Below are 15,765 nucleotides of genomic sequence, written 5' to 3'. Positions count from 1 at the left end.
CGGGGCTGCTGGAGCGCGGTTCCCTGCGCGTAACAGAGCGGGGCTGTGAGCACCCACAGCGCGCAAGGGCCTGACCCCGTCTGCCAGGCGGCCACGCTGCAGGAGGAAGGGACACAGGCAATCACACCCGTACAGCTGCTATGGATTTATTGGGAAAAATTAGTTACAGTCGTTCTAAGGTGCCTAAAACTGGATCTCCAGTTCTGACTTCTAACAAGGAGTCAAGGCTCCCGCCCTTTAGCAAGACAATAAAACTTTACACACACACAGTACTTTAAATACTTTCTGCAAAGCCAAGCCCTCCCACTCCCTATCATACAATACAGATGCAGCATCTCCCACTCTTCGATTACCCTCAATTTACATTTCAGGGGGACAATCTCAAGATGCAAGTTTCAGTTTAGAATTCCTCAAGTCATCATTAGGTTCAAGCTTGACACCAGGAGCAATTGTTCAATACTAAAGGACAACAGATCTGCCGGTGGTTATTCCATTGCTCTTGAAGCTTAGGGCATAGATAGTGAGAAGATAAGCTTTATTTACACTTGGCAACAAAAGTGATTAGGCCACTAGGTTGCCACTGTGAAAGAGGCACACTCCACTACTTCAAGGCCAGATTCTTCAATGTGCTGAAGCACCCAACAGATGATTGCCCTTAATTCACTTTATAAAAGATTTCATGCATTGGCACTCTTTTTCCCAGGGCAAAGACAAGAAGAAGTGATTTCCAACACTCTCCAGAGCCCCAAAAACCTGCTCTCTTGAGTGTCAGTACATTAATTCAGTGTACTGATAACAGAACTTTTGGAAGCATCCTGGAGCTACTGTTAGGAAATGAAGTGGGTCTCCGGCATGATCTGATCAATTTTGTGGTCAGCTGGGTTTGCTGATGCTTCGTAGTTACAGATGGTCACTTCATGTCGATAAGCCTGAATCAAGGTAAATGTATTTAGTCCCATGCCACTGAAGCTCAATTTGCTCCACCAAAAAACCCAAAGAAACCTGATGTGTTCTTCCCACATCACTTCTGTCCAAAGTGATCTCTCCCACCCGTCCCACGATGTGCCCAAACTGAATTTGGTGCCAGGCACTGAGGCACAGGCACCTGTCCCAGCTCAGGAAATGCTTTACAAGTCAACCCTCCATTGATGCCAAACCCAGAGGCCAAGAGCCATCTGACCCAACCCCCAGGGAAGGGGTTGGGACAACCTCCCTCCATCCAGGTCCTGCTGTCCTCCCCAAACCCTTTCCTCCAAATGAGGCTGCTAGTGGGATGGCACCAGCAGCAGGGTTTCCCTCCCTCCCTCCCGTCCAACTCACCAGCAGCAGCTGGGGGAAGCGAAGCCAGGCAGACTGGTCACTGTATCACTTTGCTACTGTCAGGAAGTGTGGGTCCTGCACTATCCTCCAGAGTGGCACAAACAGGCACAAACTTTGCTGCATTTCCCCCTGCTACTGCCAGTGAGTGAAGGCAGCTGGATCTTCCCTTGCAGGTTCCAGGACCCTATTTCTGGACTAGTTCCCCTGCTGGCTAGCCCCTCCCACAAAAAACAGCATTGGGAGGTGCATGACACCCCTCACATCCCCACCCTGCCTCCTCCACTTTTACTCACCTCTGTCCATTCTCCCCTCAGGCCTATATAAAAGATCTTTGTCGTCTCAGCTCCAAAATTCTTGGAAATATGGATGGAGAGATGGTAAACATTTGAGAAACGAGCAATTCTGGAAGAAAAAACAGACTGAGTTCAGAGTCCAGTATGTAACCAGTCATCCAGGACCCATTGGGAAATAATTCCTAATTTCTAAAGCAGTTCCTGCACTAAAAAGGATGAAAGTATAGGAAAGCCTGTTGAGATGTGAAGACTAAGCAATCATGTAGGAGACCTGGTGTTTTAGCCATTCACTCCTTGGAGCAACAAAACTGGGAGTGAAGAGGACTCATGACTCCCCTGGCATATTGCAGAACAATAAAAAGTCTACGTTAGTCCTTTTTGGTACAAATGGTGGTGGAGGAGATAAGGCATGGAGAATTCAGTTTGGGGAGCCTCTGGGATGCAAACCCCAAGAAGGTCTCCCCTTCCCAGGGAAAAGGTCTGCTACACCAGTGTTTCTCAACCAGTGGTACGAGTATCCTTGGAGGTACATCAATACAACTGAAATTTGGAGAAAACTCAATTTTTGTTTTAAGTTTTACAGCGTTATTATTTTTGTACTTTTTACACCCAAAAATGTTATCACCCGCCCAGCTATGATTAAGTTGTTTAAACAAATGTGCTGCAACAGTAGAAAAAAACCTGTGTGTCTGAAAACTGTAAGTACTGGGGCGTACTTATATTTTTTTAAAAGGGTACGTCATAAAAAAGGTTGAGAAACACTGTCCTACACCACTTAGGGAATGGTAGAGGTCTCACTCCAAACACAATTGCAGAGAAGAGCCAGAAAAGACATTTAAAAAGCGCATTCTATTATTTAATGCAAAGTTATGATGTGAGTGAAGGAATTGCGCTCCCCCACTAACATCTTGTAAGAGTTGACTAGCACGTGAGTCAGTCTTGATTAAAAGAACAAACTCATTGGCTCCACAGGAAATGAATGTCTGTGCATCCCTAATATGTACACAACAGAGAAGGGAAGAGGCTGTGTCGTACTTTGTGGCATATTCCAGTTCTCCTGTTAGATCCCGATTCAGACTGAAAACTTGATCTGGTTCTTTGGCTGTATCATCAAATGACATATGAGGAACATTCTTGAACCTGGGAAAGGGGAAAAACAGTGGTTAAAATGCATCTCAGCAAACTGATTTATCTATCTTGCCTCTCTTCCCACCATTGAGTTATTAAATTGGCTTTATCCTGTGAAAAACACAACGGGATCAGCCAAAAAAAATAGCATCATCTCAGGAACCGTCAACACACCATGACACGTAAACAAGCACAGAACAGAGAGGTAGAGTTAAGACATTCATCAACAGCACTTCGACTTCATGTTCTACTCAGTACTGATGAGACCTCAGCTGGAGTACTGAGTGCAATTCTGGGTGCCACACTTTAGGAAAGATGAGGACAACTGAAGGGAATCCAGAGAAACACAACATAAATGATAGAAAGTTTAGAAAACCTGAGCTATAAGGAAAGCTTCAACATGGCTGCTTTTTCAGTCTTCAGAAATGAAGACTGACTGATAGTCTACAAATTTGTTAGAAGTCATAATAAATAATTGTTCTCAATGTCCACTGAGGCTAGGACAAGTAGCAATTGGTTTAATCTGCAGCCAGTGAGATTAATATAAGGTGAAACTTCCTAACTATAAGGATAGTCAAGATCTGGAACAGTCAAGATTAAGTAGTGGATGGACAAATGCCCGTCAGGGCCAATGCTTCCTCTAATTATTTTCCATCCATGTACGGAATAGATTATGTGCACTGAGGCATGTGCAGATATGCATCACCAGTAGAAACACATGCTACCAGCTGTGCACGCTGTGCTACTCAGCTGCACAGCACCTGAATCTCTCCTGGGTGGCTGCACAAGAGCTCATCTTACAGGAAATACTGATCAGGGCTGGTCAAGGTATATAGAATCCTGTCCCGGAACAGAGGGCTGAGACTGGATGACTGAGGTCCCTTCCAGCCCTACATTTCTATAAATTCTATTTACAAGAGGAATCAAGATTCCAGTGCTTTAAAAACAGAGCAAAGGTGAAGGGAAAAGCTGCCTTTAGCAGAAAGCCAGGTGGTGATGAGGGCCCTGAATAAGTCACAACTTCACAGAAATTGTAAAATTACGGTAGGGGGTTTACTCTACAAACAGCATTCCTGGGTCTGAGCTCTTTGAAAAGCCATGGCATCAGGCTGCTCCTGTGACACCACACACACCGCAACAACTGCCAGGTCCAAGGCAAGCCTCAGCTCATCCTGAGCTCATCTCCAGGCCAGACTTGCTACTTCTTCCTGTCCTGCCAGCCAGTTAGGAGGAGGTGTGGCACTGACAACATGCAGCAGTACGGGCCCTGGCCTGCCTCACAGGACCCTCACCAGACCTATGGGAGACACTGCAGCACCAGCTTGCAAAGTCTAGGTCTGGGACCCTCTGCTTGAAGCACAAACAGGTGAAGGGGCTGTCCTAGCAGAAGGATGAGCTAGACCCTCTCTTTCCCTTCTCCTCCCCCTGCTCATGCTCCACGTGGCAAATCCTGGTCTCAGCTCCTTTAGTAGTTATTACTGCATTGACTTCAAAGGGGCTTACCAAAGCTCCTAATCCCAGTGCCTTATCAGTTCCGTGCCACTCTCCCCTTCTTCCCTTCCCTCAACTCAGAGAAGGAAGCAGCAGTGGCCCAGATCTCTGCAGAGCACAGTGTGATCTATAGAGCCTTGCAAATCTGCAGCTATCCGCAGATCATGTTTGTGGATCAGATGCAGATACAAATTTTGTATCCATGCAAGACTAAAACTAGGCCCCAATCCCAGCTCTAGACAAGGCTACAACAGATGGACGAAACCTAGTGATGAGATGGCCCTCTCTCCCCACCCACACCCGTCTCCTGAAATAGGATCAGTACTTCATTACAAGTCACAGAAGCTCATGCTGGAACCCAGCAGTCGTGCACATCCCATGAAATTCAGACACCTACCTGATGCTGCGATGAATAATACCCCCTTCCACAATTTTCACAGGGCCTTAATCATGTTTATCACCAAACACTTACATTTATATTGGTTGAACCGCTCTAGTCTGGCACCCTCTGGTCCAGCAATATCCACAGGTCTGGTGTGATGTGTTAGCCAGATGTCCACGTATCGTGTGTGGCCAAGGTTCCCCACAGTCTCAAGGTTTTACAGCTCAGTGTTCTGTGCTGTTATTCAGCTCTAATTTACCTGACTGTCTTCTAAGAGTCCAATAAGCAGTGGAAGTGTTAGCAATGCTACTACACAATACTGACTAGGAATGTAAAATAGGGGTGAGCAGGGGGTAGGGGAGTTGCTCCCCCACCTGGGGCTGGGGCTACTGTGCTAGGGATGTTAAAAGCAGGTAAATGGGTAACTGTAATTGCTGAATTTTCAGCAGTTATCTGGTTAAATCCACCTGCAGCACAGGGGATGGCATCCTGGGAGCTGGTGCGTGCCAGGAGATGGCTTCCGCTGTCACTGGATGCCTTGCCATACTGCTACCTCTCTATCAGAGGCAACAGTACAGGGCAGTAGTCAACTCTCTGGGACCCTGTTTAAAAGCTGGCTCCGAGCTGGCAACAGCTCCCTTCTGTTGCCTGCACTACTACTCAGCTCCCCGGAAACCAGTGCACACCAGGAGCTAGCTTTTAAGCCAGCTCCCAGCACATGCTGGCACCCACCTGCAGCCCTGTTCCTGGGAAGCCAGCTGCTGCCTGCACTGCTGGCTCTGATACAGAGCCAACACCGTGGAATGGCATCCAGCTCGCCAGAGTGGGGTAGGACCCTGCCTGTAATCGTTTACAGTAACTGATAAAGGCCAGGACCTGACTCTGGGCCTGAAGCAGCGTACTGCCTGTGGTAAGCAGGGAGTTGCTCCTGCCCACCAGTTAAACCTTCATTTCCCTAATATTGATGTCCTGTGGTTCAGCACCGATCAGCTGCTGAAAGTGCCAGACTAGAGAGGGTCAAACTGCATTAATCTAGTATAGGAGCTTCTACTCTGTAATAGGAGCAGGCAGCCTGGCTTAAACTCAGGACTAGAAGTAAGGTACTCCTGGTTTCTGATTTAAATTCACCAATGCCTGCTCTAGCTTTTGTAAAATGCTGATAGAAATACTGATGTCATTGGCAAGGAGAACTTTGCAGTAGAAAAAGAAAAACTAATGTATTGTTTTTAAAACTGACATAAAAAATAAAAACCCTTAGTACAAGTTGCTCTAGAATTCAGTCTCATCTTCACATAGCAAATGGAAGACCATCCCTGAGAACATCATAAAAACACTGCTTAGAGATTTCAATACTGTTCTGAAACAGCTGTGCAAATATTCTATACAATATCTGTCCAATATGAGCTTTTCTGGGGGCCAGGCCCAGTTCCACTTACAGTCTCATCTCTGAGGGGTGTGTGTCATCATCCTCTCCCATCACAATTATCCCTTTTAGCTTCACATTGCCTGTAAACCTGCCATGAAACACAGAGTAAGTGATTTCACCTTCATTATCTTCCAGTAAGTCTTGACTATACATCACACAATTCATTACATGTCAGTCAAGAAGAGCTGCCATCACCCAAATTTGTTTTCTAGTTAATTTCCCAAGAACATTCAAGGAAGACTACTGAGAGTAAAGAACTTGTCACAAATAAAACTAAGTCCATTGGGCATTACACGGTATAAAATGGCACCAAGCAGTTACTTACGGGATATTAAACAGAAGTTCTTCATCATCATCACTTTCGACAAACTAAAAGATACAAAACTGGATTAAAAATAACCCTTTAGAAACCGATAATGAAGACATTCTGTAATGCCATATATTATACTTCCCTTGCACTTCCTTCTGCATCAGTTCATACCTGCATTCCATTGAAAGTTTTGTGGTAACATTTGCTGGGAACCATATTAATATACTGCATTTTATGTTGGGAGTTATGAATGAATTTGAACAATGCATTATCCAATGAACTTTGTTTATACTGAAAATCATAATTCAGTTATACAGCTGCTCTGCCTACTAGTAAGCATTCTAACATATTTAATAGAAAAATTTAAACCAATAACCCACTGAAACATGCACTAGAAAGTCTGTTGAGGTGTGGGACAAAAAGCCTTTTTTGTTATGGCTTATGAATGTCTACACTAGCAGCACTTTGTTGGTATAAGCATGCTGATGTACAATACCTACTGGTTTTGACTGCACTTTGTACCACAATAATAAAAACACCTCTATGAGCAAAATAAACTATACCAGTAGAATTTAGGAATGTCAAATACTGTGTAATTGGTTAACACCTAGAGCAACCCCTGTCTATGGTGGACCCCACGGGGCTGGAGCTGCCCCCAGCAGGCAGGGAGCTGCTCCAGCCCCCATTGGTTAACTGAAACCAGTAAGCATCATCCATTAAGGGCGATGCTTACCAGTTAACCTTACACATCCCTAACAAAAGCATACCTATATAGCCAGGTGCTCCTGGTGCAGATGCAGCTTATAAGGCAGAGCTGCCCCTTTTACTGGTATAATTTATTCTAGCCTTCCCAAGTAAAATAAACTATACCAGTAAAAACAAGTCCTTGGCAACTTAAAGACTAAGGGTATGTCTGCACTTGCACCCTATTTCAAAATAGGGGTGCAAATGAAAGCATTGGAAATCGCAAATGAAGCCGGGATTTAAATATCCCACGCTTCATTTGCATATTTGCGTTATGGCCCTATTTTGAAATAAAATGCGCTGTGTAAACGCGTTATTTCGAGAGAGTTTGCTCTCGAAATAACACCTCTACACAGCACATTTTATTTCAAAATAGCGCCATAACGCAAATATGCAAATGAAGCGTGGAATAGTTAAACCTCAGCTTCATTTGCAATTTCCAATGCCTTCACTTGCATCCCTATTTTGAAATAGGGTGCAAGTGTAGACATATCCTAACAAAACACCCAGGAAAGCTTACACCCAAATAAACGTGTACTCAGCTTTGGAAGCCTTGGGGGCCACAATGATACTCATAGCACATGCTGAGGGCCACAACCTAAGTGTGGTTGCATGGACATGCAAATATATATGTAAATATATGCAAATAGCTTCTTTCACACAATGCCCCAGCACTCCTGAAATCTCCTCCCTGGGGGCTAGAAATGCCAACACCCTGTACCCATCTGTTCAGCCACCAGTCTGCTTGCATCTTTAAATGCTCACCCCACCTGGGAGATGCCCAGCTGTTGCGGAGCATGTTCCCAGTGGAGGCCATGTTCAAAAGGTCCCACCCACAAGCCGTGTGTTGAGCCCCATGTAAACCCAAACTGCACTGTGGCCCACAGACCGCCTGTTGAGTAGCCCTGCTTTAAGTTGTTGTAAAGTCCTCAACATTTTTGCTGAAACAAACTAATATGGCTACCCCTCAGACTTCTAAACCAGTAAAATCACACTCACCCACAGTGGGGTTGTGCCAGTAAACAGTCATAGGAAAATCAACACACACACACACTTGTACTGAGACACTGTTCATTCCGTTTGTATCTGGGGCGGTACGCGGTACCTGCCCCCCCCCCGGGCGGTACGCGGTACCTGGCGGCGCCCTCCCCCCCGGGGCGGTACCTGGCTGCCCCCCCCCCAGGGCGGTACGCGGTACCTGGCTGCCCCCCCCCCAGGGCGGTACGCGGTACCTGGCTGCCCCCCCCCCCAGGGCGGTACCTGGCTGCCCCCCCCCCGGGCGGTACGCGGTACCTGGCTGCCCCCCTCCCCCCCCGGGGCGGTACCTGGCTGCCCCCCCCCCCAGGGCGGTACGCGGTACCTGGCTGCCCCCCCCCCAGGGCGGTACGCGGTACCTGGCTGCCCCCCCCCCCCAGGGCGGTACGCGGTACCTGCCCCCCCCAGGGCGGTACGCGGTACCTGGCGGCGCCCTCCCCCCCGGGGCGGTACCTGGCTGCCCCCCCCCCAGGGCGGTACGCGGTACCTGGCTGCCCCCCTCCCCCCCCGGGGCGGTACCTGGCTGCCCCCCCCCGGGCGGTACGCGGTACCTGGCTGGCCCCCCCCCAGGGCGGTACGCGGTACCTGGCTGCGGTCCCCGCGCTCCTCCCAGGCGCGGAAGACGCGCGCGCCGCTGCCCTCGCGCCGCTCGTTGAGGCACTGCAGCCGCTCGCGGTCGATGCGCAGGTAGAGGCCCCAGGCCAGGCCGCGGCGCTCGGGGGGCTCCTCGCGCTCGGCCTCGCAGCCGCAGCCCCCGCCCCCGCCGTGCCCGTGCGCCATGGCCCGGCCGCGCAGCTCGGGGCGCGTGCGACTCGATAGCCCCGCCCCCGCACGTGACGCACGGTACTTGGCGCGGGTCGGGGAGGGGCATTCCTCCGTCACGTGATGCGCCGCGAAACCCACCCCCTGCCGTCGTTGGTCCAGCCGGGGCAGGTGGTAGCGGACAAAGCAGTTGCTCGGAGGCCGAGCGGAGAGAGGGGGCGGGGCCGGGGCGACTCAATCCTCCGGGGCTACGTCTCCACTGGCAGGATTTTCCACAAGTGCTTGTAACAGGACAGTTTTCCGTTAAAAGCGCCATTTTCGGGATCGGGGCGTTTTTGCGCAAGACAACACCGTGCCAGCTCCGCCTGACAACAGCGCGCCGGCTCCGCCTGACAACACCGCATCAGCTCCACCTGGCTCCGCCTGACAACACCGCGCCGGCTCCGCCTGACAACACCGCGCCGGCTCCACCTGGCTCCGCCTGACAACACCGCGCCGGCTCCGCCTGACAACACCGCGCCGGCTCCGCCTGACAACACCGCGCCGGCTCCGCCTGGCTCCGCCTGACAACACCGCACCAGCTCCACCTGGCTCCGCCTGACAACACCGCGCCGGCTCCACGGGCCCTTTTGCGCTAAAGTTTTGCGCAAAAGGACTTTTGTCCGAACGGCAGCAGCACAGCATTTCCGTAAGAACACTGACACTCTTACATGAGATCGTCAGTGCTTTTGCAGAAATTCAAGTGGCCACTGTAGACAGCTGGCAAGTTTTTCCAGAAAAGTGGCTGATTTTCTGGAAAACTGGCCAATCGAGATACAGCCTTGCTGTAAAATTATCCTGCTTCAGGAGATCTACACCTGCACTTCTCATAGCTTGTCCTGCTCTTCACAACCTGCACCTCTCTGACTCTTGCCCTACTGAGACTTCCCTTCCCTGGGCAAGAAATCACTTACTATGTGTCACCATAAGAGTGTCTCCTTTGAGCTTGAACTATGCTAGACATACTCCTATTGGGTAGACTGCTCTAGCTAAAGCCCGTGTTGGAACTGTGATGTTGTACATACACAGTGTTTTAAGTGCTCAGTGTGAATGCAGAGAAGGGCAGAGTGATTAGTTAAGAGTGACTGGAAACCAATAAAGCTGTAGTTTGGGAGACAAGGGGAGTACTGCTAAGAGCTCAACATACATTCTATGGATATGTCACAGACAATAAAGCCATAGGGGAAAGGGTTAGGCTGTAATGAAAACTTAATGGCTGTGTCTAGATTGGCATGATTTTCCAGAAATGCTTTTAACAGAAAAGTTTTCCGTTAAAAGCATTTTCGGAACAGAGCGTCTAGATTGGCATGGACACTTTTCCACAAAAACACTTTTTGCGGAAAAGCGTCCGTGCCAATCTAGACTCGCTTTTCTGCAAAAAAGTCCCGATCGCCATTTTTGCAATCGGGGCTTTTTTTTCGGAAAACAAATCTGAGCTGTCTACACTGGCCCTTTTGCGCAAAAGTCTTTCAGAAAAAGACTTTTGCCCGAACGGGAGCAGCATAGTATTTTCGGAAAAGCACTGATGATCTTACATGAGATCGTCAGTGCTTTTCCGGAAATTCAAGCGGCCAGTGTAAACAGCTGGCAAGTTTTTCCGGGAAAAGCAGCTGATTTTCCAGAAAAACCCTAACCCTAACCCTTGTGAGTTAATAAGAATGGGTTACAACTCAGCCAAGGGATTAACCGGCAGCTCTCTGGAGTGCGGTAGCCAGACAGGTCCTTCCATCCTCAAACTTCAGTTACCTAGCTTTCAAATGGAGTGGCCACGTTCAGCTATAAACATGGAGAGGCCATTTTCTTATACTGCTTTAAAAGGTATTTTTAATATCAATTCATAGTTCTTGGTTCAGACTGGGGCAGATAGGGAGGAAAGGAAACATGACAGACAACTGCTTAGATCCTGTTGTGAGCCTAGGATTTCACCCTTCTTTCCATCCATGGATTATAGCCTCTAGATAACAGGAGACTTCTGAAAATTAAACTGGAAATGGGGCTGTCAGATTAAAAAGGTAAATTCAGCTCATCAGCAGTACCATGCAATCATACTTCCTAGTTTGCTATTTCACTATGCTCATTTATTACCCAGAGCCAGAAAGGAACAGACAGACACTGTCCAGTGTTTTGGCTTTTATTGAGACATGATTTTCTTCTTTTCATATAACTTATCTAATTAAAATATTAATCTCCATAGTTACCACAAAAAAGTAACATAGAAAATTGTATATACATAGTTGGGGACTAAAGTACAAATGCTAATCAGCATAACTCTCCCTCCTGCCCATGTCACTCATCCCAACCCAGCGAAAGCACTCAAGGGGGGATGGATTTTAGATGGTTTCTTTGCACATAGCACAGAAAATTGCACAAGTTTAACAAATGCTGGAAGAGATTGGAAACTAAGCAAGCAATTTTACTCAACAGCTGTCTTAGTTTGGGTCTTACTAAAATTATTCCTCCCCCTCAGTAAAAGGCATTCAGATTCTTTCAGCCTGGGAGATTTAGTGTCTGACTGAAAAAAGAAAGAGCACCTTGTAGAAGAGGGATGAGTGTTGGTCTCATACAAAGGATTTGCTCATTGAGCAAGTGGACTGAAATGTTATGGGATTAGAGGCAACCATATTTGTATCTTTTGCCACAAATCCACCAAACTAGGCTAAAATACTGACAGATGACAGGGTCTGCAGCGAGAGAATAGGTTTTAATGGGATATATACCCACTGCACAGCTAAAAGTAGTAGTATCCACAGTCCAGATGTGGATATCTAACCAAATAATGCTAGGTAGCAATTTAATGGTGCCTGAGAGGGTTCTCAGGATTTACCCAAGGTTCTTTAAACATGGCCCAGATGCAGATGAGTCGTCCCTTTTCCCACAGCCCAAGTCAAAAGCAGAAATAAATGGTAGCACAACAGTTGGCAGAAGATTATATATTGTTACCTAATTAAAAATACAGCAAATTAAATACAGCAAAATGCAAGAGCAAAAGGCATTATTTTACAGCACAACACACACTGAAATGCTGCACGGTAACATCATTGAAGCGTCTGGGACTAACAAATTTACCACACACAAAATTCTGAGAAAACTCTTCCAAGATCTTCAAAATTGCAAATAAAAATTGGGACTTCCTGGAGGTTCAAAATGCCTAAGAACCACCCAAAGTGTAAAAGTAGGCGGGGGGGGGGGGGAGGGGGGAGAAGGGGTTGACATCCCAAGCCCTCTGTGGTAAGCACTTTACAGCAAAGTTTTCAGGTCAGCATACACAGCCAACTCCATTTGTTCAGGATTTTCCAGACAAGAAAACAACAGCAATGCTGTTGAGCAGCTACCACCAAGAGCTGCTCTCCTTAGAGGAAAGAAGGCAGAATGTCCTATGGAGTCAATTTCATTTAGGAGCAATTCAAATGAGTAATTTCCAGATCTTCTTATAGAAGAGATCAGATAGGCTTGAGCCATCAAGAGCAGAACAGGTTACCTCACAGCAGTACCGGCTCTAACCCAGTCAAATCTATGCTAATAGTGTTACAGGTAAACTTGCTTTCACATCTGCCAAGACAGATTCAGTGCTTGTGCTGAACTACCAGCCATAATATGGATTTTATAACTGACAGTGACTCCCTAATAGTGCCCTTCACCTTAAAACTGCCAGAAGCAGCTACAGCCATAGTGAAACTCTGCTCATTTAACTGAAGTCACATTGCCAACATCCTTACACATGGCCACCTTCATGATGGCATTTTGCTCCCAAGTCCTCATTACTTTTCTGTCAAGCTCAACAGAGGCTGCTCACTCAAAGGTAAAACCTCATCCCTCCCTTCCGCAGCTGGGATTTTTCCTCAGACATTGTGTGTTTTGAATTCGTACTGCAGTGTTTGCACCAACATAAGATGTGATTCATTTTCCTCATAAAGTGGTTTGACAAACTAAAAACAACACACTAAAGCTTTTGTTTTTTCCAGCAATAATTTACAGGGAAAGGGTGGGATAAAGTGTCAGCTTTAAAACTCAGAAAATCCTTTCCAATGCTGTATGGCACATGGGAAACAAGACACAGCTGCTTCCTTCTGCTAAAAAAAATAAAACCAATTCCTTCATTGGTTTTGTTAAAATTGTTCTGGCTTACAGAGTGAGACCAATCTAAAACCCATGAGAGTGATTAAAATTTCAGTTTCAGCAGTGATTTTTCACCCAAAGAATACTTGTGTTTTTCCAGTAAAGCGAAGGGGAAGAGAACAGAGCAGGGAGAAGGATCCTCAACAGCTCTCAGCATTCCCAAACAGCAGTTTAAGAAACTGTATAAAGAGGAGATCAGAGAAGTTGAGAGCTGGGATTCATTAACATACACAACTGGAGAATGTTGTCTCAGGCCCAACCCAGCTTGCTGAAGGGCTGGTAAGAAGATTGGCCTCCAGTATTACCTTGTCCCAGAGGTTCCAGATGGGACTTAACATGTAGTGGGCATGAAATCAAGGAAGAGTCTCCCATTGTAACAGCATCCACATTGAGGGAAATGGCTCCAACTCAAGTCACGAGGAAAGAAGCAGGGTCCTTCTACCAGGACTGGGCTTTGGGGGTGGCAAATAATATCTGGGGGAAATATTCATTAAAACCATTTTTTAAATTTATTAAGAGGTTAAATAGCAACATCAGTCTCTAGTCCTTCCATTCTCAGCAGATACCAAGACTTCACATTTTATGATGGCGTTATAATTCTGAACATGGGACTTTTGATAGAAATTGGGAGCAAGACGGGAGGCAGAGAAAGGGACCAGAGGGCTGGCTTGGAAAACACTGTGCTGTTATCCTTGTGCAGATTTTTAAGCCTCTCTCAGCTGCTGCAGCATCCATGGAGCACAATCAAGGCAAGGACTGTGAGCAACTTGGGTGCCTTCCTTCCCCGCCCTTCCATGCCACTCCCCCTCCGAGGGGAATTCCCATCTCTCTCCAGTAGCTTATCTTCGAGAGAACCTGTTTTTGAATGCTTTGATCGTCTTTGCCATCATGGGTGCGATTTCTGAAACAAAGGAAAAAACTGAACTAAAAGCAGTGGCACAACTCCCCTTCTCCCGCCGCAGCAGCAGCAGCCACAACAACAACAAAAGAACTGCAGCTCTCATGAGCCCCCTGGCATTCAAGTAGCACAAGCCAACACTGTCTCAGCCTAAAGAATTGGAAGTTACATAGAGAAGACCTATTGGGATCGTCTGTTTCAGTCCCAGACTAGTACAGAACGGCTCCTAACATTAGATCCAGTCTAGATTTAATTATTCAAGTTGAAGTCCTGCAAATCTGTAGATATCTGCTTTATAACTATGGACCATATTTGCAGTTTGGAGGCAGATACAAATTTTGTACCCATACAGGGCTCTAATTTAAGCAACAAGGTTTCCACGGTCTCCTGGGAGGCTATGCCATGATCTGACCATCACAGGGAAAAGCAGGGCCCCAACGTGGTAGAAAAGGGATTGAACTCAATAGGAGCCATACAGTCCAAGGTTCACCCATCCTCCCCCTACTAACTGTGCAATATCAGGATCTTTTAGTGCTGCCTTTAGTGTCTGCCCTGTGCCAAACTCAGATTTTTCCAAAAACCACCACACTGGTTAGCTCTGACTGGCCAAGAACTTCAGCTGGTCCATCAGCTCTTTCCATTGGTAACATTGCAAGCCTCTGAAAGGCATTCACCCTCTTTATGTATTGGTCACTGTGGTATCCAAGCACCATTCATACTGCAATTCTAGAAGTGGCCATGGTGCTCTCAGGCTTCCCCCCCCCCCCCACTAGTTTCCTCTCTCCACTTTTGCCCTGCCTCTCCATCATAAGATTAACAAAGGAAGATTAACAAAAGAAGAAGTGGGATTTGCATTTTGAGCTGAACATACTCAGGGCTGGGGTCAGTCCATGACCATCATCATTTAAATCTGGGACTAAATTCCTCCCTGTTTTTATTAATTGGTTTAGCGATGCCATCTGCCACTGCTAAATTTTTCTGACCACATAGATATGGGAATTTATCCATGGCAAGATCCCTCTGAGACAAGTCAGTATTGTCAATTAACAGATGGGGACAAGAGGCTGAAAAATTAAGTGACTTCCCCAAGACTGCCAACAAATATATGGCAGAAGAGGATAACAAACCCAAGTCTCCATTCCTACTCTAATATCTGTACCACAAGACTATTTCTAAACCTTTGCAAGCAATTTGAACCAGGTTTTCCACCCTTCCCTTTAAAAGGAGGGCTGGAAAGGGAACACCCCTCTCTAGAATATTTCACTGCAAAACCTGTATTGATCTCTTCCACATATGAGCAGTCTGTGTTCAAGTAGCTTTATGTGCCCATTGTAATGACAGCTAGAAATAGCTAGTGCAAGCAGTGACATCCACATAACTCACTCTTCACTGGTGGTCTCCTGGGGTCATAGCCAGAGGTGGTGCTGCCTGGGGATGGACCAGAATGGGCACTGCTAGTGCTGGGCCCATCATAGGACTGCTCCTCATCCACCTGGGCGTAACTCCTACTGGGTGTGAAAAGGACGGGTTTTATCCTGCAATTCAGAGAAATATGGAGGATAGTCAAACAGCTCCAATGAAGGAATCAATTCAATGCCAAACACTCCTGGGTAGGGGCTGCATTGATTTTCTCTGTCCCAACCACACAACTTACTGCACGCCTGAGGTGGAAATCCCCAGCAGCAGGGCTGAACTGCACTTACTATACTGCAAACAATTAATCTCCAGGGCCCAACAAACAGGGCATCAGTAGCCCCACTTCACAGATTAGGGAAACAGGCACAGAGATTAAGTGACGTGTCCAAAGCTAGAGTCAGGCAG

The 15,765-nt window shown here is 47.0% G+C and overlaps 2 protein-coding genes across 3 annotated transcripts in view; both read right to left on the bottom strand.

The window, feature by feature from the left end:
- Positions 1-130: 130 nt before the first annotated feature.
- PITHD1 (PITH domain containing 1) lies at positions 131-8,966 on the bottom strand. Its single transcript, XM_075909125.1, has 6 exons — positions 8,715-8,966; positions 6,366-6,409; positions 6,051-6,128; positions 2,649-2,753; positions 1,614-1,722; positions 131-929 (listed from the first exon to the last, which is right to left on the bottom strand). The coding sequence occupies exons 1-6, from the start codon at positions 8,907-8,909 to the stop codon at positions 828-830; spliced, it is 633 nt and encodes a 210-aa protein (XP_075765240.1). The 5' UTR covers positions 8,910-8,966; the 3' UTR covers positions 131-827.
- A 2,081-nt stretch (positions 8,967-11,047) lies between these two features.
- The window catches only part of ELOA (elongin A), a 32,118-nt gene continuing 27,400 nt past the window's right edge, over positions 11,048-15,765 (bottom strand). For both annotated transcript variants that reach the window (XM_075909117.1, XM_075909118.1), the window contains exons 10-11: positions 15,328-15,479; positions 11,048-13,947 (exon numbers count right to left, since the gene is read on the bottom strand). In XM_075909117.1, coding sequence (XP_075765232.1) covers positions 13,886-13,947; positions 15,328-15,479 — 214 coding nt within the window. In that variant the 3' untranslated portion in view covers positions 11,048-13,885. The remainder of the gene's footprint in view (positions 13,948-15,327; positions 15,480-15,765) is intronic.

Source organism: Pelodiscus sinensis, chromosome 25 (genome assembly GCF_049634645.1).
Source record: "Pelodiscus sinensis isolate JC-2024 chromosome 25, ASM4963464v1, whole genome shotgun sequence".
Lineage (NCBI taxonomy): Eukaryota > Metazoa > Chordata > Testudines > Trionychidae > Pelodiscus > Pelodiscus sinensis.
The sequence above is the reverse complement of the archived record's forward strand: the minus strand, read 5'-3'. Positions and strand labels throughout refer to the sequence as shown.